At 42.4% G+C, this 23936-nt stretch overlaps 1 protein-coding gene across 1 annotated transcript; it reads left to right on the top strand.

Annotated features, from left to right (window-relative positions):
• The first annotated feature begins 439 nt into the window (after nt 1-439).
• Nucleotides 440-15668, top strand: LOC129335112 (transcription factor IIIA-like). The gene is made up of 3 exons (XM_054987571.1): nt 440-530; nt 14591-14644; nt 14695-15668. The coding sequence occupies exons 1-3, from the start codon at nt 440-442 to the stop codon at nt 15666-15668; spliced, it is 1119 nt and encodes a 372-aa protein (XP_054843546.1).
• The last annotated feature ends 8268 nt before the right edge of the window (nt 15669-23936 follow it).

The raw sequence follows: 23936 nt of genomic DNA, 5'->3' as shown, positions 1-23936 counted from the left end.
GGCTGAGGAAGCATAAACTTTTCTGTCCAGTATATCTAGCTTCCTGCCCTCTTTGTCTATCAGAGCTGAATGGCCTGTGCTTTTTGGGAGGTCCTTGCAGCGTCCCGGTGACAATAGAATAGGCAGGAGAGTAAGTAAATAGAAAACCTGACCCTTCCTGTTTCATCTTATACATATTGTCCAGTGTCTTAGACGTTGCCAGCTCAGATCCAAAGAGGTCAGAGCAGAGCAGGCCACCTCAATTTCCAGGAATCTCGGCATCTGGATTAACTGTTTGGTACATAAGCATAGATCCTTATTTGGAGATACAGCAGAGTCCTCCATTATAAACTCTGGTGGTGAAGGCTCTGAAACAATATCTGAATCCACATTGGAGTCATCATCCAAGTGTGTAGTGGGGTTCAGGGTCAGTTCCAGAACATCATTGTCTTCTGTAACCATGACTGGAACTGATGTAGGTCAGTTCTACTTCTCGGTTCCAAGTGAATGGAGACATAAACATCATCCTGAAAGAAGTAATGAGGAGGCAGGTACAGGCCCGGCAACCTTTCAAGCCCATGAGTGTAGTAATGGTAAGGGGAACTGGAATCGATGGTATCTATGGTGTGGCGCCAGTTCCAAATGATATTCTTGGATGGATCTGAGGAAGCCTTTTGTCTTTCCACTGGCTGCATAGGAGAAGGTAGCAGTGGGTAAACGGCTGTCAACAATTCTACAATCCCTGGTAACTCTCTCTGAGAAGGATGGAGCTGCAGCAGAATGCCGTCTGGGGGTTGAAGAAGGAATTCTCGGAACCCTGGGTCAACTTGACGCCACCAACATAGTCGGAGCTGAAGAGGTGAACTTTTTCCTCTTTTGTGACTTTGTAGGTGATAATTTATCAGCATGCTTCACTTTTAGCTTAGCATTTTTCAAAGCTTAGCTCTAATTGGCACAGAGGTGGAACCGTTGAGTGAGCAACTGGAGATGGCTGGTCCCTTTCAGTGGCAATAGGTGTCGAGCATGCTGGAGGAACAGAGGAGGCCTGTTCTGGGCACTGCATTCCTTTATCTGCTGCATTAGTATTCTCAGAGTCCTTTGAGCCCTTCAGACTGACTCCCAAAGAGCCGATTTGAATTGTAATGCCCTTGCATGGCGCAACTTAAGTGTAAACTGTTTACAGACTGCACACCGCAAGGTGTCATGGCCTTTGCCCAGGCATAACTAATGTTTATTGTGCCTATTGTTGTGCCCATTCAATTGAGCCATCTTGGTCACTGAACACTTCTTGGAAAGAACCTTCGAAGCCATGGGGTCAAAGGCCCAAACTTGCATATATCACTGGAATCAAGGAGTGGAGTGAGGAACACATCCTTCTTCAGCAGTGGTTAAGAAGAATTGAGAGAGGGAGCCGCTCACCCTACCTTTTATAGCCGCACCTAGGGGAAAAGTGCACAAAAAGGCTAGGCAATTGTCTCGCACCTTTAGGAGCTTTAGAAAGTCTGCAGTTGGCCTGCACATGTGCAGTTCCCCATGTGGGACTGCACTAAAGACACAACAGTGAACAGGATGATTCTGGAACTCCCAGAGCCAAAAACTGAAATGGAAATGTTTTCAATGCACACCCTAACAAGGTCTTCCTAAAAATTGGGAAAGTTGCTCTTCAGTTACTACTCCAGTGTAATACTTTTGGTGGTCCTCCAAACACAGCAACCTCATCAGCTGATAGAGAGATGATCTAATCTGTTTGCAGTTGGCCGGTAAGACAGAAGGCCTGCCAGGCAGGCTACAGAACCTGCAAGTATGCTAGCCACACACTTTCTGCCATGATGGCTCAAAAGATGAACAAAGCCACAGACAGTGGAGGCAAAAGACAAAAGAGAGCTTACGTGGTCATCTCCAGGTAGCAAGCTACTTAACATGGGTTACTAGAGTTAAAAGTGTCCTGGCTCTGATCCCACTGGATTTCACTGAGATTGCTAGCTCCACTTCAAAGCGCAAACTGGAAACCTGCTAGATTATCAAGCATAAAAGGCCAAAAATTATGTGCATTGAAGGGTATGGTATGCATGTGAGACAATGAAGGCTGAATATTGGTGATCTGCTTAATTCCTACCCCCCTCCTTATGGGAACAAGATATAGGGACTGGTTAGATGGTTTCTGTTTTTATGAAATACAGATGAACAGATGTTCATTTGGCTTGTAATACTTTAATTGGGGACTGTGAGTCATTAGCCATAGGTCTGACACTGGAGGTTATTTTAAACAAGTGGAGGACCCCCAAGGACTTGCAGAAAACATCTAATTTCTCCCTGTATCCCCTCCCCATATTTTCTCTTTCCCTCCTCCTGACATCCCCCATAGCCTTTTCCCTTTCCCTTCTTTCTTTCACTCTCATCAGCCAACCTACCATTTACCTGTGCCCCTCATTTTCAGCTATATTTATTATTTATTTGCTTAATTTATATGTTCTCTTCTCCCCAGTAGGAACCCAATGCAGTTTACATCATTCTTCTAACCTCCATTTTATACTCACAAGAACTCTGTGAGGTAGGTGAGTCTGGGAATGTGTGACTGGCCTGAGGTCACTCAATTTTTTTTCCATGACAGAATGGGGATTTGAACCTGGGTCTCCCAGATCCTAATATGAAGCCATAATCAGTACACCATACTGACTTTCATGTGGTAGCTGCTGTTGAATAATAAGCTGCCAGGCCTGCTATGGTTGCTGCCAGGCATGGCCAAATGAATCTTCCCTCAGAGGTCAAAACAGGCCTGCAAAGGGCTCTACTCTCCTATTCCTTCCTTTTACTGACTCAGACTGGCTTGAAGGCTGATTATATTATTGTGGTTGCCTAGAAATCCCTGAATGGTCACTGCAGATTACATTTGATTCTTAAAGGTAAAGGATCCGCTTGTACTTGGGGAGGATCACCCAAGGTATTTTTTTTTCAGATTTTTCTGCAAACTTGGGGCATTTCTCAGCTTTGTAGAAATAACTGGCTTGCCTGTTCATGGCTCAGGTCGCCATACTTAAGTATCCACTGATGGGAGCCAAGCTAACTAGGGGTGTGCATGCCAGAAAGATTCAATTTTCCCGCTTCAGAATTTCTAAAGTGGGAATAAGAGTTGTAAATAAGTAATTTCCGAAACAGCAAGCCACTTCAGAAATTGCTTATTGACCCTGCTTCGGTATTCTCCATGAAGATTCAGAGCACACTGAAACTCCCCCCTCCTTATTTCACCCAATGGGAGGGGGAGGAGGGGGAGGAGGGAGCTGGGAAGTGGAACAGAAACCAGAGCTTCCCCAGACTTCAGCTGGGAGGGGGGAATCTCCCGCCTCACAGCTGAAGTTTAAAGGCCATTTGGAGCTTCTGTAGGCTTCAGCTAGGAGGGAGAAATCCCCAATGTCCCAGCTGAAGTTTAAAGCCCATTTTGGGGCTTCCCCAGCTCAGCTGAAGATTAAATCCCTTTCTGGGGCTTCCCCGGGCTTGGACGGGGGGAATCCCCCACCTCCCAGCTGAAGTTTAAAGCTCATTTGGGGCTTCCCCGGCTTTAGCTGGGAAAGGAGATTCCCCGCCTCCCAGCTGAAGTTTAAAGCCCCTTTCAAGTACTTTAAATTCAAACCCCAAGGCTGGCTCCAGTTGACCAGCGGAGGAGGGACTTCCCCACCAGTTAGCTGAAGCCAGCTGAGGGGTTTGAAAGTGCCCCATAGCTCTCCTGAGCAACCTGAATCATTTTGGGAAGCTTTGATTCGGCATTTCCAAATTGGGGCCAGCATGCTGGGCCTGATTTGGAAATCCTGAATCTTTACTAATCGGGTCCAATTCGGGTATTTATCCCAAATTGGAAACCGGAATCGCACACCCTTGAAGCTGACAGATATATTGATTAACATGCACAGACCTGTGTGCAGAATTGGACTGCTACTGAATCCCTGTAAATTAGCAGGTGGGAGGGACAATGTAAGGCAGACAGAACTTACTGAAACTTTCTCCCTCCCAAACTTTCTCCCTCAAAAATGGAAAACCTACTTCAACAAAGCAGGTTCCAATATGGTGAGAAGGGTTCAACTCCCCCTCTCTTCCATGTCGATGGATGGTTTAAAAACCAGTTCAGTCTATTTTTCAAATTCCTAATGTTCATCATTCAGTTGGAATTATAGAATTGACTAGAATAGATGGAAAGTCCTATTAAAACTAATAGTTAACATTTACAGATTTGTCTTCACAAAATACACCCTTGATTTTGTGTACTTAGCATATGAGTTAATTTTAGTATATCTGCTTACAAGAAAATATATTATCATTCAACGTATATATTTTCAAGTGTTCAAAATTTCATTTCGGTCTCTAAAGCTACAAATTATAGCTAAGTTAACATGTTTTGTCTGATTTCACCAACTAGTGGCTATGGAGGAACTGATTTACAAAACATCAGGATACAGCAAAGTTTAGCTTGTAATTAAATAGTCTGTAGCATTCAAGATGGTACTTTAACCATAATGAACAATTTCTTAAGCTGAAGGTAACTTTTTTTTTGTGCACATGCACAATAACAGTATAGAGATACACCACTAGAAGAAGAGCTAGGCATGCACAAGAATCATCATATTGTCTCTGTGGGAAAATGCCCTCAAAGATTCACCCCAATATTTTGACATTTTGAGCTGCAAACTGGTTTTATTGAGTAAAAGCAAGAAAGGAAAATGGAGAGGAGTCAATTACTCTCCCACCTAGTCAATTGCTTTCCATCAACTAAACTTAAATGATTACTCTCATAAATGTCCCTTGCAGGCTGACAACGTGAAGTGGGCTAGCAGAGTTGTTCTGCGACAGTCCTCACCAGAATCTAAAGTGATAACATATACCTCCCAAACCATAAAAATATAAAATTCCCATGAAAAATAGCAGGGGGTGCTAGATATCAGTTCAATGTTTCTTTGCTCCTGCCAACTTATCCTTCAGAGCTCCTTTTTAACAGTCACTGTTGGGAAAGGTTTGGGAGTAAGGTGCTATCAGAATTTCTTCTTCTCAACACAGCCAAACAGGACAGAGACTGATTGGAGGGGGAACCTGATCTTGGAATGTGTGGTGTTCTTAATTCTGGGTGGGTTCATACACACTCTTTGAAGCTGCATAGCTTGGGCTAGGAGAGCTTTTGGTCCCAAGTGACAGTCATGCTTAAGACTATTGGTTTGCTAGGAATGGCCTGATGACTCAAGACTTTATTGATCCAGGAATAGTCATTATGACTCACCCCCACTTAGATATACTTTATTTTCCCTCTAGGCAAGGAACTTTAAGGAGGAGGAGACTTTGATGTGTAACAGCTGAGGGAGGGCATTCCTATCAGGACAAGGGAGAGGAACTAACTCCTCTCCCTTTGACATTTTCCATAGATTTTTTATTTGCCTTGCATGTAAAAGCGTTCATCAGGAAAGGATAGGAAGAAAGAGTTAACACCCCCATGCTAGGTTTTTGCTCCAAACTGGGCCTCATGGTTGTTGTTAATGAGAACTTAAAGAGACGAGGGATCTGATTACAGATTCCAATGTCTCATCCAGTTGAGTCCTCTGAGCTTCTCACATAGTAACATGATTCAAAAAGTTGCACAGTCAAAATGACTAAAGATGTTGACCAGAATAAGAAAAATCTATTAAAGAAAGCAGAATGGCATCAGCTTATACATTCAATTCATTCAGCCAAAACTTCCTTGGGAGGGATAAAAATGTCCTTTTAAAAAGCTGCAGTGAGATTCAAGCAAACACAGCTGCAGCCCTGAGAAATTTAATAGGGCATTGGCCTGACAAATTGAGTTCTGTATTAACAGCACTACACAAACTTCCATAAAGGGACTTTTAAAAATACTGATTTTTATTTTTATTTTCTGGATATTAAACGCCCACAGGAGAGAAGCTCAACAATCTGTTACCATTTTTAAAGTGATCATCAAAAATTTAGGACTATCATAAATTGTCTTGTTCCAGGTCAGAACACTGGTCCATATAGAGCAGACTAGTGCTGTCAGTACTAACTAGCAGGTCCCCAAGGTCTCTGGCAGGAGGACATTCCCAGCCGTGCAAACCAAAACCTTTTAACTGGAGTTCCCCTGAATGGAGTCTGGAAGCTTGAGCATGCAATGTCATTTCAGGTGTCAGGAATCGGATGTTAACCACAAAAGGGAATGCCTAGAGAATACACACACGGCTGAAGATAATTAAAGAAAATGAATGTGACATTTTGCTAGTATTAACCACGATTTGGCACATATGAAGGAAAACCATATTTAACCAGGTCTGTTTTTTTAAAGAAACAACATAAATTTGTCCTGCCGGTACTATACAGTGAGCCAAAAGCAGTTCAGTTCCTGAGAGGCTATCCAAGGTTTAGAACAGAAATTATCCTATTTCATCAGATGCACTTGTTAAATTAATTAGCCAAATTCATATTGGCAATTTATTTCTTTTAATCTGTTAAAATAAACTGAGATTACAAAGTATAGATACTCTGCTATCATTACAGTTCTTTCCCTCAAAGCATTTTTTTTAATAATAAATGTTATTTATCAACAAAACAATCAACAACTTCAACCATACAACTTAAACAGTAAATACAAAAAGTAATATATGGAAGTAACAATAAGATACTCTTCATAAATAAAATTGCTGACAGAATGCTATGATTTGCAGTTCTTACAGTTAAAGATATTATACAAAATTTTCTTGAAGCAACTTAGCTCATAACTAACTATCTAGTATCTTCTGATATAAATGGTTTGGAGGATTTGCTTCTGTCCTATCAATGTAGTCTAAGAAATGCTGAGTGTTCCTATTATATTCTAAGGCTCTTGAAGCTGCATACAGGGAAGTTGGAGAGGGAAAAGGCCTGTGGAAAACTGAACGCTGTCCCACTGACCTTATTTAGCAGCACTCTAAAATCAAAATATATTTAAATATAAGCATATAAGATAAGTATTGAAACAACCTCTGCCCCAGTCAGCTTTCAGCAATTACCAGCAGTACAAACACATGACAATGACTAACATCAATTTAGGAGTTATTAACTTTTGTTAAACTAATGGAACTATTAAACTATGGAATATTAAAAATATATGATTTTGCTATGTGTGCTTGGTATGTGCATATGTGGATGCTATGCATATGTTTCATAAAAATTTCTTTAAAATTAAATTCTAAGTGCAGTTCTTGTTGCACGTATTCAAAAAGGATGTCATAGAGCTAGAGAACAGAAAGTGCAGAAAGAACAACTGAAATAATGAGCCAACTCAAGCACAGAGACTTCTCAGAGAAGTTTACGCACAGGAACGTATCCTTAGGATTGTACTGTTCATTCCTTAAGATTAGGTACCAGTGTCCATACCTATTGATTTGGCAACCATCAGTAAGGACTGGAGTAGGGTTTGGAGGCAGTGTATGGGAAATGAGCATAGAGATAAAAATGCTGGACTGTAATACATCCCTTGATTTTGGAAATTCATTTATCTCTGGCTGATTTGCCTGCCCATTGGGGTTGACCCTGACTCCAGTAGGATAAAAAAATGGTATGATGTGGTGGATGGGGGCAGCCATGATTGGTGGAGTATACTATAAAGTTGGTAGTGCAAGTGCACTGCTGTCCAGTACTGATGCTACACTTTTGGAATGGACTCTGGTAACCACGTTAAGATATTGGGAATGGACTGAGAGTTTATGTTGCCACTTCCCCTTTCTAAAATGCATTTCTTTTTCTTGCCTGAACCTCAGTTAAATGTTGCATTAGCACCCACATTAACTACAGTTAATATTGACCACCATCCTCATATAAACAAGACTGGGTATCAGTGTTTCAAAATGCTTACTCATTGGTTTATAATTGCATATGAATGGGCACTAGCATTAATTCTGCATTAACCCTATCATCCAATTTAAAATGTACAGCGGATTTTGGAGAAAGGATGACTATGTTGTCCATGCTGCACATAATAGACATCTTCATATACTCACTACCACAATGATGACATTCCAGCACCATCCACACAGAAAGAACAACATAGCCATAATTAAGCCTGTTGAAATAAATTGGAAAACTTACAGCTAACTTAAATCTCATAGTTGTTCGACTAGATTACCCTGGTTTGGGGTAACATGATTTAAAATTGACTTGGAATCTTTTGCTCTTTGGGGATTCCATTTAGTTACCATGGCTAAAAGCCACTGACAGAATCTGTTGTATCCTTTAAAATTCATCTTCACTAGTGAAGCCATTGGGTTAGATCCAAATGCCTTTCTATTCATGGAGAAACCTGTTCACAGAGGGATTTCTCCATGAGCAGAAGGTCATGTTTTGTAATGCTTTTATAATGATTTTCTTGAAACACATTGTATCATTCACAATTATTTTACACTAATTATATATAATAATAAACAGACTTTCTTCTAAAAGAACAAAATAATATTTGTGACTTAATGCCATTAAGTGGAGCTACAAGCCTATTTAAATCCATATTAGACATCTTAAAACAGTGAAAATTCTCATTTCCTCAATTCTATTAAACAAGCCATGCTAAATCCTCCATCCATGTCTTTTCCATATGCACGGCAATTCCCACATCAATCAGTTTTCAAACTAGATATAGCCCATTACATATCCTCAGGACTGTTTGTGCCTTAGTCTTGTTATGATTCTTTTACTTTCCCTACAGTCATGGAAGGGGAGGAACCCCAGAGTTTGCAAAAGGCAAAACAGCTGTGAATCACTGCATCCAAACTGACACATTTGTTCAAGGTGAAAAACAGATGTTTCTCAAATTTATTTCCTTTTTCCTTGTGACAATGGAGTAAGTCTCAATGCTAGAATCAATTTTTTTTTACCCAGATGGTATGTCACCGTGGGAATTGTGGCCAAAGGCCCATTTACACATGAAAAAAGGAGAGAATGCAGTGGTACAGATCTCTTACATATGAGTCTGAACACAGGGGCTCAGTGAAGCTTTCACAAAAAATACAACAATCTGAAGACGTGCTGGAAAATGTCTGGACAAGAACTGACTTTTAAAAACACGTTAGACAGAGGCAGCAGGGGACCGCAAATGGGCTGATCTCACACTTAGTGCTAAATGTCTTATATACACTAAAAATAACTAACAGATCTCTTTTTTCCTGTGCTCAGAGCAGTCACACAAATGCCAGGTCACACTCTGATTTGTCTCCTGTGCTATGTTTGCAGATTCCATTCCACCTTCCAAATACAATGATTTTCCTATCTTCCCTGCCTTTCAGCCAAATGAGGCAATTTGATACGAGTCCAAGAGGTCCATTCCAAGCTAGGGGTTTTTTGTTTGTTTGTTTAACTCATAGCGGATTTTTTTTTATCAAACCATTTCTCTGTATGTGTTTGTAGATTTAAGCTGTTAAACCTGGCAAGAAAAATGTCCCACTATGAAAAGCAGGCAATGTATCTAGATTTGTGGAATGTAAGCTACAAACCCAGACACCTCCACTCTCACAAAACCAAATGCTTACAAGAAGAGGTTTACTGAAAAGAGAAACCTAGTAGCTCATCTAACTAGTCTTTTTTACTGTTCATGTTAAATGTGATGATTAGCCCAGTAATGTGATTAAGAGAACGTACACCCCGGCCCTTGACCCAAACATCCAATGGGCTTTTCTGCTCTGGCTCTGCTTCTAGTCTTCCTCCATCTTAGAATCTTTCCATAAGCATGAAATTTGAGCCAATTCACACGTGCATCTATCTCAGCACTCAATGACTCAGCTGAATGTATGAACCACCATCACTGAAACGTTATTTAGCTACAGCATTTATTACTTGCTTTTCAACAATGATCAATGCAAGTTACAATAAAAGAATAACATACTAAAAGCCAGAATACAATTAACAAGTTAAATAAAACCAGTATACCACTATCATAAGCAGTAATAGGGGTGTGCTATTAGATATATCCTGTCTGAAAACGTACCACAAAAATACCTTACCAGTATTTGTGGGGGTATGTTCCAGAATCACAATCAATTTCTGTATTGGGATTCTTGGATAAACTAGTATTGCTGGTCCCAATCAATCCCCAAGACATTTTGAACTAACCAGGACTTACATTTTAAAGGTTGCAGGGCTTTTCTTTTACTGTTTGCAGTTTTCCTGGCCCAAAAAAAGGGAAGGGGAGGGAGGCAATTCTCACAGGTGAGTGGAATCATACATTAGGGAGAGCTCAATTGTCTGTCCAATCACAACAATTCTTTCATGTGGTCTATGAGAGTATCATTGTGCTTGGACAGACAATTGAGCTCCCCCTAATGTATGACTCCATTCACCTATAAGAATTGCCTCCCTCCTCTTCCATTTCTTTTGGTCAGGAAAACTGCAAACGGTAAAAGAAAAGCAGCTGTAATGAACTGCCAAATCAGAGCATTTGGGGGAAGGTGTGCCTTCTGCTGAGAGGTTGGTTCTGCTGGAATTCCTTAGTTTGGTATTGGTTCTATAACAACAACAACAACAACATTCGATGTATATACTGCCCTTCAGGACAATTTAACTCCCACTCAGAGTGGTTTACAAAGTATGTTATTATTATCCCCACAACAAAACAACCTGTGAGGTGGGTAGGGCTGAGAGAGTTCCTAGAAACTGTGACTGACCCAAGGTCACGCAGCTGGCTTCGAGTGGAGGAGTGGGGAATCAAACCTGGTTCTCCAGATTAAAGTCCCCTGCTCTTTACCACTACACCAAACTGCTCTATTGGGCTTTTTTGGTTCTGTTTAGTTTGTATGGGTAAGTCTTCTGTACCCTGGAGAACGCATTGGGTTTGCCCCCCATAGGAAACAATGGAAGATGGCTGGGGGCAGAATATTCAAGAGCCCATATATTCAGACCCATAGACCCAATTTGGTTGAAACTTTGGGGGGGGATTTATTTAGAAAACAGGCAGTCTTCACTCCACTGCAATTTTGGTGCCATTTGTTCCAAAAACAGTCCCTCTAGCCCTCCCCCTGAAAGAGTCCTCCATAGGGAATAATGGACCCGGTTAATTTTGGAATGCCACCCCCCAAAAATGGATCCATATAAAAAACTGGTATTTTTGAAGCTATTAGGAATACTGATGTTTATGGCCTTATGAATTTGGAGGAAAAAACATTTTTCATGGATATCTCTAAGTAGCAATGCCATAAAGTCATAATTATATACAACTTAAGCTTGAATCCCCACCCCACCCCCCAAAAAGGAGCTGTTAGAACTTTCTTAAAAGCAATGAGGTGCTGGATTGTTTACATCTCGGTAGCAAATTGCAATTGGTTCCAAAATAAAATAAACTCCCCAGCCTTAAATTAGCTGGAATTACTAACAGTTTTCTGTGAGCGGGAGAACACTTAAGGGATCTCGGGTTGCATCTTCCCATATAACCCCTCACCCTACTACTCTGGTCTTCTGCTTTGGGTGCCCCTGTTGTCTAAGTTTAGATAGGTGGCAACCCAAGAAAGGACCTTCTCGATTGTATTGCTAAAACTTTAGAACATCCTCCCCAGGATGATTTGTCTGCCTCCTTTCTATTATATTCCTTTGCAAGAAGGCGAAGACTAGAGATGGGCACGAACCGGGAAAATTCTGAACCATGCAGTTCGTGGTTTGTCATGTTTCATGAACCACGAACTCTCACGAACATGCCCCAGTTCGCAAACCAGTTCATTTGGTTCGTGAAAATGTCACTTCCACTTCAGCAGAAGGTCTGCAGAGAGCCCATTCCCCCTGTTGCCTAGGAAACTGAGTGATCAACACTAGACTGTCTGCAGTGATGAACCGAAATATGAACCAAATGAACTGGGCTAAAATTCATCACAGTTTGTGAGAAATGAGCTTCCATGAACCACCAGTTCGTGAACCATGAACCGGCCCAGTTTGTGATGAACTTTGTTTTGTATTTCAGTTCATGCCCGCCTCTAGTGAAGAGGTTTTGGTTGGTTGATTGGTTTGGTATTCCCTCACTAACTCTTATTATCCTGTCTCCCTATTTCTGTGTTTCTGTTTTAATTGTTCTAAGTATTTTACAAATATCTGTAGTTTAAACATTTTTCATGTTTGAAATATTTTAATGTTCACCATCTACCCGGAGTTGAGTAGAATGGTGGCATAGAAATGTTTAAAATAAATAAACTCCACCTTGAGAAAATCCTGGAGATTTGGGAGTGGTGCCAGGGAAGGGCAGAATTTGGTGAGGGAGCTCAGCAAGCTTATAATGCCATAAACTCCACCCCTTAAAGTTCTATAATCTGGACATCAATTGTAATTTTTGGAAAATGCTATGCCTTACCTGGAGGTTTGCAACCCTAATGGGAGTAATCCTCAAGTATACCAGGATTCCCAGTACCACCTTCTGGACCCTTCTGATGAAATAGCAGTGAACCACCATAACAGAGTTGCCAACTCCAGGTTGGGAAATTAATGGCAATTTGGAGGTGGAGCCAGGGAAGGGGAGGGTTTGGGCAGGGTAGTGGCCTTAGCAGGATATAATGCTATACAACCCTTCCTCCAAAACAGCCATTTTCTCCAGGGAAACTAATCTCTGTCATCTGGAGATCAGTCACCAGCCCCCACCTGATGCTGGCAACCCTTCAGCATAACAATAATATTAACACTTAGAGATACAAAAGAGGTCAGACTTCCATCTGTATTCTAACAAAAATAATCTACGAATGAAACAGTTTTAATACTGAACCCCAGGGCCTGGAACCAGTTTGAAGTTAATCTAGTTATTCCATTTCATCCAAGAGTACCTAAAGTTTCTCAGTTACACCCTGCTTGACCATTTCAGTTAGAAAATGAAGGTCTGAAACAAGCCTGTAACCAGTCTTAGAGACTGATTGAGGACTTTTCCAGCAGAGGTCTTATCATAGTCTGTTGCCTTAGAAATTTTTTAAAGATATATATTGTGTATAATATATATTGTATTCAGACTGTCAGTTTCTCCCAATTTGTTGATACAAGCCATGATGAGATGGTGGGTCAAAAGAACATGTGGCACAAACAAATCCAAGTACCTTGTTTATGTCCTTCGGTGTCAACAATGGGATCTGTCACGGGCTGGGCCAGCCCAAGCAGAGTAGTTCAAGTTCAAGCACCAGCACAAAGCCCAAGGGGAATCCTGGGGTTGAAAGCCAAGTCCAAAATGTGGTCAGAGCATGAACTAAATGCCAGGAGTGAGTCCAGAGTCCAGGAGCCAGGTCAGGTACAGTCCAAAGTCAGTTGCCAATAGGGTCAGATCCAAAGGCAGGCACAAACAGGGTACACAGCACACAAAGTGGTTGCAGATAGTTTGACACTTTGCTTCCACACCTGGCAGTTCCCTCAGCTCAGTTTTTATAGCCAGGCATGGATTACAGCCAGCTGCTGGGGCTCCATCCTACTGCTACTCATCATCGCTCTCCAGCAGCTGGCATCAGTTCAGGAGACGAGCACTGCACTGTCTGTCCTGCAGCTCCAGCCTCAGCCTTTGTCTGCAGCGTTCTTTACATGTGGGCAAAAGCCCCTGGCTGGGCTTCTCCTGTGGTGCTGGCAGTCCCTGGCTGGGTTTCCCCTGTGGAAGTCCCTGGCTGAGCTTCCCTTGTGGTGCTGGGGCTGGAGAGTACTAATGGCTCTGCTTCAGCTGCTGGCTGTAAGCTCCGATTAGCCAGCAGCTGTGGCTCCTGATTCCCAGCCTCTGCTGAGTCAGGGCCAGCTACATGGAGCTCCTCTTCTCCTGAGGAGTCCTGGCTGGCTACACGAAGCCCCTCTCCTCCTGAGGAGGACTCCTCGCTCTCACTGAGCCCAGACTGGGCCATGACAGGATCTAATAATACTACACAAGTAATGTGTTCAGCATGATGAAATGCTATGTGAACTTTCCACTGTGAAGCAGTTTTATACATGGTGATAACTAGAGATGGGCACAAACCTAAATATGAACCAAAAAAACCCATGAACCAGCCCAGTTCGTGGTTCGCAAACCAGTGGTTCGTGGAAGCTCGTTTCCACGAACTTCCATGAACAGGTCTACTGGTTCATTTGGTTCATGTTAAAGGGGCAGTTTAATTGACGATTTCTCCAGGGAAATTGCCCCCCCTCACCACCTGCCAGCTGATAGTTTAAAGGGACCTGCCACTTGCAAGTGGCAGGGCCCTTTAAACAGCCCAAACCCCAGCCCCCAGCCCCCAGCCCCACACTTATCTTGCCCAGTCGCTCTGCGGAGGAGGCCGAAAACGGGCTTCCTGCCCTGTGGGCCCAAATGGCAGCAGAAGAGGTCAAAAATGGCCTCCTCTGTTACCTTGTGCGCCCACACAGTGGCAGAAGAGGCCAAAACCGGCCTTCCTGCCCCTCGTGGGAGGAGGAGGAGGACGCCGTGGGCCTGTAGGGCAGCTGGGCAAGGTAAGTGTGGGGCTGGGGATGGGGTTTGGGCCATTTAAAGGGCCCTACTGCTTGCAAGTGGCAAGTCCCTTTAAACTATCAGCTGGCAGGCAGCGGAGGGTAGCAGGAAAGGGCTCTTTAAACTGTCGGCGCCGCGCTGGAAGAGGAAGGGGAGGAAGTGGGTGGTGCGAGGCTGCCGTCATATGGTGCAAGAGCCCAGCATGGCCGGGGAGGAGGTTGCCTGCGAGCCCATCACCGCCCCGATTCAGTCTCCGCTGAGCAAGTGAGGGCCCTTCGGCGGAGAGGGGAGCAGCCGCCTCGTCTCCCTCCAGTACATCTGCTCCTTCGCGGGCTGCGATGCCACCTTCAACAAGGGCTGGAAGCTGGACGCCCACCTTTGCAGCCACACCAGGGAGCGGCCCTTCATTTGCGATTATGAAGGTTGTGGCAAAGGATTCACAAGAAATTTCCATCTGAGGTGCCATTTTCTTACACACACTGGAGAAAAGCAATTCGTGTGTACAGCTGATGGCTGCGGCAAAAAATTTACAACAAAATCAAACTTGAATAAGCACATGGGACGCCAACACAGCAATTGCCAATATGTGTGTGACTTTGCAAATTGTGGGAAGTCTTTTAAAAAACATCAGCAGTTGAAAATTCATCACTATCAACATAGGACAGTACCATTCTTCAAATGTAGTCACGAAGGATGCGGAACGTACTTTACTACACCTAGCCACTTAAAACGCCATGAAAAGACTCATGAAGGCTATACATGCAAGAAAGCTGGCTGTTCATTTATTGCAAAAACGTGGTTGCAACTCCGGAAACACACAAAAGATGAGCATGTGGAGCCAGCAGTTTGCAATGTGTGTTCCAGAACATTCAGACGTAAACATTACCTCAAATCCCACCAAAAAATTCATGCCTTGGAGAGAGAAGTGTTTAGATGTCCAAGAGAAGGCTGTGGAAGGACTTACACCAGTGTGTTCAATCTTCAAAGCCATATTGTCTCTTTCCATGAGGAGAAAAGGCCGTTCTCATGTGACCACCCTGGCTGTGGAAAAGTCTTTGCAATGAAACAAAGTCTCAAAAGGCATGCTGTGGTACATGACCCAAATAAGAAGAAGCTGAACTTAAGTAAAGAGCATCCAAAGCGGAGTCTGGCCTCTCGCCTCAGTGGCTACATCCCACCTAAAGCACAGCGAAGTGGATTGTCAATGGATGAGACTTTAACCACACAAAACAATGTGGAGAACACACTGCCAAATGCTGAAACACTGTGTCTAGACTAGAGTTGTAGATGAGCTTCATGCACTTGAATGGCTTTATGATGTCACTGTTGGTAAGTTTGTAGTCAGTATAGGAAACTGTATTTGCTTTGAAATGTTTCCACTTTCTTTAAACTGTCAAATGTCCCTTTCCCTGCTGCTGCTAAGCAGCCGGAAAGGGGCATTTAAACCCCATGAACTGGTTCGTGAACTTGCCTCAGTTCGTGCCAGTTCATTGTTGCCTGTTTGTGAAAACCTACGAACCACGAACCTCATGATTCGGTTTTTTTGTGGTTCATGCCCATCTCTAGTGATAACCACTTGGCACTGAAAACATGAATTGATGGACATGCATTTGTGAATTCATATTTAACATTTAAACCCCTTATTTTCATTATTCAACTATGATAAAATCAAGAAAATCAAATTTTCTTGATTTTAAGTTTAATATTTGCATTTATATAGATCAAATACAAAAAGCAAAAATATTGACATGCTCTACACTGCTGATCTATAATGCTGAACTTAATCTAATAAAGATGAACAAATGTTCTTTATTTCACTTATATACATAATGAATTAAGGAATATATATATATATATATATACACACACACACACACAAACACACACTTTAGGAACTATGCTTTTCACTGTTGGTGTTGTAGATTCATTTGCACTGAATAAAAGTCATATGGTTTTATACACATGTTTTTACAGTACTTAGATGTATAATTATAATAATTTATACAGATATTATGTGTATAATGCTAATTTTATTGTTGTACAATATATGTTAAAATGTATACATGTTATGGAGAACTCCTCACCCTAATTAAACTCTAATTTTCTGAAAGTCAAGGAATACGCTTTGTTCTTAGTTTCTTAGATCTTTCTACTGTGTTTGGTGGTGGTAACGGAAAGAGCTGTCAAGTCACAGGAGATTTATGGTGACTAGACATGGGCACAAATGGAAAAAAACCCTGAACACCCTGTTTGTCATTCAGTGCCATCCATGAACAACGAACAAGTACAAACATGAACTGTTCCCAAAATGTTCGTTGTTCATGGGGGCCAGAACCCCCCACCCCAAACCCCCCCACTTAGCCCCCTCCCCTCAAACCCACTTACCTGGCCCTTTTGAGATCCCTTTAAACTATCAGCCGGCAGGCGGCAGGGGGGATTCCCCCCTGCCGCCTGCCAGCTGATAGTTTAAAGGGCCCTTTCCTGCCATGTGCAAGGGCCAGGGCCCATTAAACACCCCACAAACTGACCTTCCCAATGTCCAATACCCACCAAATTTGCAAGGGACATAGTCCTCACTGTCCTCTGAAGACCCCCCAAGTTTCAGAGAGATTGCTCCCCGGAAAAGGCATGATCCACGGGTCTCCCCATTGGCTGTAATTTTCTCTTCACAGTGGCAAAAATGGGACTTTCTGCTGCAAGTACTTTGAGGGGTTAAAGCCAGAAGGAAAGCCAGAAGGAGTTCAGACAGAGTTCAGTCCCTCTCTGTCTCCGGTTGCCAAGGGGATTGATTGCAGCAGGTGCAAGACTGTCTGGCTTGCCAAACAGCTGCCGAAGGCAACGAACGAGGCTTTTAACGACCACCTGTTCGTTTAGGATGGGGCCTCACGAACAGCTTGTTCGAGAACAGTGTCATGTTCTGAATATGTTTCTATGTTTCTTGTGTGTTCAAACCAAAGAGACTCCATTTTAATCCTGTCAGTGTTTTAAGTGCTTCTTTTGCAGGTGGCAAGCAGTTCAGTAGCAGTTATCTTAGAGAAGAGGAATGTTATGACTACAACCTTTCCAGTCTTGGGAAACTTTCACTTTCTCAGCCTCGAGCCGTTTGTTTTGAGAACTGTGGGGGGAGGATGGGGCCTGCAGGGGTATGCTATTCTGTACCTTAACCTTTGCCTGTCATTCGTAACAATATTCGTGTATCAGCCAAGATCTTGCATCTTGGATAGTGGACTATAATGGTTGTTTATATTCAGTAAATCTTTTGAAACCAATGGACTCATGTCTAATTGCAAGAGGTAGTCTGGATTGCAACTTTTAGTAAACCACTGTCTGACAAACCGCAGATTAGGCTGTTTGTGGGGTTTTTCTGTTCGTATTTTTTTTCGTGCCCATGTCTACTTGTGACCCTAGAGGGTTTTCAAGGTATGAGGTGGTTTTCCATTACCTGCCTCTGCATATTGACCCTGGACTTACTAGTGATCTCCCATCACTAAGTCCAGTGATCTCCTGGACTTAGTGATCTCCATCCAAGTACTAATCAAGGCCAACCATGTTTCCAAGATCTGACAAGATTGCGCTAGCCTGCACCATCTAGGTAGTGTTCAGTAGTGTATGTCTGTAGTTCTAATCTCTGGATTTAAGAGAAATGTCAACATTATCAAATACAGCCTGTGTTTGATTGGCCAACACTGCACAACTGGGGGCCAAGCTACACATGACGAATGACACTTGAACGGCAAGTGTATTTCTCCCTGTTCACTTGCCCTCCACTCAATCCACTTGCCGTTCAAGTGTCATTCATCATGTGTAGCTTGGCCCTGGGTCATAGTTTCCCTGGGTACAGGCTGCCAGGGAGAGGGAAGTAAGGATAGCTTGGAAAAGGGGGAATATAAAGGTAGATGTGCTGTTGAGTGGGAAGAAGAGAACAAAGCCAGAAAAGGGGAGAGGTAATGGGGGCTTTCAAGAAAGGGGAATAGTGAGGGAAATTGGATGCCCCCCCAACAAGTCCTTTCCAGTCACCTACTTATAATTCTATAATTTCGTACATGATGGGAAAAGTCCTCTTCAACAGTAACTCTAGGAAGAATTCATGGGCACTTCTATTTTTAAGAGACCAAGGGGGGCATTATATTTGCCATCCAACATAAGATGTTTTTTATGGTGCAGATTGTAGAGACATGAGTTTTATTTTGAAAGTTTGGACTGTTCCAAAACCTTCAACCTGAAGTTTTTCTCTCTCTCTTAACTAACAGGAGGGGGGGGGGAGGCAAATGCTTTCCAAGCCTCACTCAGCCAAGGCCATACACTTGTAGATGCCCTGCCTAGCTGCAGACGGTAGAGTAGCCAGCTAAGACCATTGGCTGAAAGCCAACATAAAGGAAGGGTCATGGGTACATAGCTGGAAATAGAGATTTGGAGGTTTAAAATGTCAGAGAGGCTTCTTCCTGGAGGCTTCTTTGTACTGCTCGGGGGGGGGGGGGGGTTCAAAGGGAGATAATAAAACCCCCAGCACAAGGGGGAACATATCTTTTGCTTATTTCATCTGGAAGTAGGAGGCGCACACGTGGGCTCCTTGCAGATGGTGGCCATTGGCCACATGGAAGCTGGAGGCCTAAACTAGGACAGCAAGTATGGGAACTTTTGAATAAGCTGTAATCTTCTAAGTTAAAGAGCTGCCCTTATAATGAGATTGGATGAGGGCATGTAAAGAGCAGTGGACATTTTTACATCTTTCTTTGGGGACCCCGGCACCATCTGTGTGTGTGGACATTTTTTAAATAAATGCTTCTTTAAATTCTTAAATGCTGGCCCCCTACTCTCTGTACCGCATAGACTTCTACTGCTCTAGCATGCCATTTTGAAATGGGCACCAGGAGGAGGGGGTAACCTGTTGTTAAATTGCTGAACCCACTTCAGTGCACAAGTGCAGCAAGCAGTCTCTGCAGTAGCAGGAGACTTGGGCACAAGGCAGGACCTTATTTAGCATGCCAACTTAGGAGAGCTGAGAGCCTTGGCCTACTGAGAGGGAAATCCCTGCAAATGTCAAGCGGTGGTGGTGGCCAAGTACCAGAAAGAGGGAGTGAAAGCCCCTCCTAGGGCTGGAAGGAACTGGGTGGGTGGCATGTGCCGGGCAGAGACTTGAAAAGCCAATGGTTAATTCCAAGATGCCTCATATGGCACAATGGGACAGTGCTCAAGAACCAGTGAGATTGTTTCACTGCACAGACATTCATATAATGCTTGTTAAGTGTCTTCAAGATATCATTAACTTCCATAGTTAAATGTGTGTTTTCCCCCTGTAAATAATCTCACTAACTGTAGTAAAACTACTCAAGTTCTCAAAGCAGTATCTTTTTGTAGCTTCATTTTAGCATTATGAAACAAAAAACTTCTTTTTATACTAAAGATGATGATTTTCCTTTCCTTTTACTCTGACTGCCAATCAAATTTTAAAATCCAAGCAGTAAATACAATAAACCTTTTGATACAGTGTCTCTAATAAGAGATAGTATTAGTATCTCTTAACTGCTATGTGGCTATAATAATGGAAATAGACCTAACAATCCTCTAGACATTTCCAAGAGGTGTGAAATGTACTATGCTGGCTGAACGAGAATTAGTTCATCAGAACCACAAAAAATTATTCTTTTTTCTCCCTATTTATTTAATTTGAAAATGGCTATGAATTTTCAACAACTCACCAGCTGTCTGAACGAATGAGGTCATCCTTTCACTCTGCTTATTCCAGAGGCATATAAGATGTGCTGTTTCAGCTGCAACACAGTCTTGTGGCACCTAACAAATGAATTGTGGCCCAAGCTTTCACAAACCTGAACTCTCTTCATGCATTTGACAGAGTAGATGGCTCAGTGGCAGAGCACATGCTTTGCATGAAGAAGGACACCGTTAAAGATTCACAGGTAGCAAGGGTTAGAAAAGAAGACTCATCTCTGCCTGGCATCTTATTGACCCACTGCCAGTCAAGAGTGGATGGAATAGCACTGGCTGGAACAATATGGCAGCTTTGTATTTTCACATAAGTGGCTCTAACTTACCTACATTAAGGCCGTAATAAATTTGTTAGCGTTTCAGGTGCCCAAGGTTCCATGTAATATGGAAAGTAACATGCAGGCAGTACAGTCTAGCCACTGTCATTTAAAGGATGCATCTGACTGGACAGACACAAAGAAGAGATTCCTCCTTTACAATACAAGTGGATCCCAGCAGGAGTGGGGGGGGGCTGATACTTACTGGGAGTCTTTTATTTGCATGTGTGCAAAGTGGACTCACTTCTGGAAGTGATGTTGTCAGGCTGCACATGGGACTGGCCCCAAACAAAGCACAGGAGCACTCCTGTGGCTACCACAATGTCATAACTTCCAGAAGTGATGTTGTCTCATCTGCTGGGAGCTCACGCACTATTTGTGTTCCTGGGGTGCCTGCTGGTGGTGTGCAATCTCTGAATGGCTAGAAACCTCCCATTGGTCACTAGCAACTAGCAGACAAGCGGATAAACCACCAGGAGATTGCACACCACCAGCAGGTACCTGGGATCTCTAAGGGTCATGTTACTGACTCACAGGGATACATAAAATTGAGATGATTTTGTTCTTGAACTGGGAAAAAGCAGCCACAATCTGCAATAACCTGCCACCTAGGATACAGGAAACGTATAAAACAGATGAATGAGAACAACAGTTAAGATGATCCAATCAGGAGCTTGCTTCACATATATTCAAAGGAACTGAACAAGGTCGTTTTCCCATTCACGTTGAAGTATACAGAATGCCTAGCTAGAAAGGGCCTCTTAGCAGGAGATATGGCTATTCTTTGTAAGATCAGTAACATACTTGGTTATTGCCCTCATTTTGTGCAACTATCTGCCCAATGAGGTATGTTTGTTTGTATCCTTTGCAATGCAGGTATGTCTCAATGAGTTTTTTCTGACTAAGCCCAGATGGGGACTCAGTAAAGTGTTGTATGGGCTGTAAGACAATTAGAAAATACAATGTGCTGTTTTGTTAAGTTATGGTTGTTGGAATGGTTTTAATGGTTTCTGATTTTTTATAACTTGTTTTGGATATTTATAGCTGAGAGATAAAGTGAATAAAATACTTAGATTAAATTGGAAATTGACTGTGCAATTGATATTCATGGATTTAATGAAAATGTTCATCTGTGTATCTGTAGAAAAGGATAGAAACATGTCTTACAAGGCTATGTATGGAAAATGGTTGTAACAGATATTAAAATGGCCTTTGTACTTTTAAAAATATCTATGCATAATAAAAATTATTATTAATTTTAAAAATTGGCTCTGAAGCCTGGTTCTCATGGGCAGGAGAACAAAGGAGTAAGTTGGAGTTCACCTCATCAAGCCGCAGGAGATGATGGAATTTCACGTTTCAGAATGCTCGCCAGGTTAAAAATTGCCTGACAAGAGAAAACCAACACAACAGATAAAGAGAGAAGGTTGAATCTTTTTCCCACCATGCTAGTTTGCTATTTGTGTGGAAATGTTAATGCAAAAAAAATTAACTTTTGAATTCTCCGTCAGCAATCTGAAGAGGTGTAGTTCATTCTACCACTTCAGCATACCTTCTACCTGCCTCCGTCTCCTGCATGATCCTGAGTCCTGGTCACAGCATGTCTGGAGTTTTATAAGCAGTGTGGAGTTTGGATGATACAGGAAAAGTGTGGATAGGTTATAGAGAAGGTCTGTTGGACTACCATCACTTTTAAATTCATTCATATCTATGGAGCTGCAACAGAGTAGCCAACAGGGGAAAAAAACTGACAAGCAAATCAGCAGGAAGGATGTTTATTCTTAATCTCTCTCTGATCCCATGCCATTGTTTTTGACTATTTGTAAATTATAAACAATTATATAATCCGCTGTTTCCCAAAGTATGGGTCGGGACCCACTGGTGGGTAGCGAGCGGATATTGGGTGGGCCCTGAAACTGATAGGGCAACAGTCGCAACACGTTGGCCGGGCCGTGTCGCTCGGCTGGCAACCAAATGGTTACTAATAATTTCTTGCAGCGTGGCGCGGAGTGTGATCGTTCATCATGGGCGTGGGGCAGGGGCGGAGGCGGGGTGGCCGAAGGCAACTCGCGAGCCCGAGTGTCAGTCATCACTGTAGTATTCGTCGTCGCATATTGTGTGTTTATTATCTTCTTAAAACTAAATAACGGACAAGTGGTTGAAACGGATAGCAAAAAGTACGCCGCCAGCAGCGGATTGTGTACAGAGCGATGAAAAAATAGAAGACGTTATTTCGGATGACAAAAGTGACACTGAGCCTGACCTACTAGCTCCCTCTACGAGTTCACATGAAACAAAACGTCGAAAAGTTGTGAGAAAATATGATGTTGAATACCTGAAACTAGGATTCACGTGGAATCAAGATACGGTGGATCCATGCCCTCAATGCGTTATTTGCTGCGAAATATTGGCGAACGAAAGTATGCGTCCAAGTAAGTTGACATGTCATATAGAAACGAAACATTCCCATTTAAAAAATAAGCGAGTGGATTTTTTTCAAAGAAAATTATTGGATATGAAATCTTCAAAGAATATTGTTTCACATTTCATAAATATTAATGAAAATGCTACTTAAGCCTCATATCTTATTAGCTTAAGAATCGCCTGAGCAGGTAAACCTCATACCATTGGCGAGAATTTAGTGTTGCCATCGATTAAAGATGCTGTTGGAGTGATGTTTGGAGAAAAAGAAGTAAAGGAAATCGAACGTATACCATTTTCCAATAATACTGTTGCATGAAGAATTAACGAGATGTCCGAATGGGCAGAGGATGAGTTAATCCATAGAGTAGTAGGTAGTAAATATTTTACACTACAACTGGATGAGTCTACCAATGTGCAAAGCCTATCTCAGTTACTTGTTTTCGTGCGTTATATATGGCAAAACAACACGCATGAAGATATCTTGTTCTGCAAAACAATTATTCGTGGAACTGACGAGTAAATTTTCAAAGAAATTGATTCTTATACAAAAGAAAAAGGGTTGGAATGGAAGAACTGTGTCGGCATATGCACTGATGGAGCTCGAGCTATGTGTGGCAAAAATAGCAGTGTGGTCACGAGGGTTCTTGAACGAAGTCCCAATGCTTCGTGGACACACTGTAGCCTTCATAGAGAAGCACTGGTTTCAAAACCATTGCCTGATTATTTAAAAACAGTATTAAATACCGCTGTGAAAATTGTAAATTATATTAAAACAAGACCCTTACAAACACGTTTATTTCAAAAGCTGTGCGAAGAGATGGGTAGTCTCCATAAATCTCTTCTTCTGCATACAGAGGTACGTTGGTTATCCAGAGGGAAAGTACTGACAAGATTAGTGGAATTACGCAATGAAGTCAGAGTTTACCTGGAAGGGAAAAATGAATATCTTGAATCTCTACTGGACGAAGAATTCATCCTCAAGCTCACATACATGGCAGATATTTTCTCAAAGTTAAACGAACTCAATTTGTACCTGCAAGGATCAAACGGATCCAATATTTTTGCAGTTCACGGTAAAA

The sequence above is a fragment of the Eublepharis macularius genome, chromosome 8 (assembly GCF_028583425.1).
Source record: "Eublepharis macularius isolate TG4126 chromosome 8, MPM_Emac_v1.0, whole genome shotgun sequence".
In the NCBI taxonomy this organism is placed as follows: domain Eukaryota; kingdom Metazoa; phylum Chordata; class Lepidosauria; order Squamata; family Eublepharidae; genus Eublepharis; species Eublepharis macularius.
The sequence above is the reverse complement of the archived record's forward strand: the minus strand, read 5'-3'. Positions and strand labels throughout refer to the sequence as shown.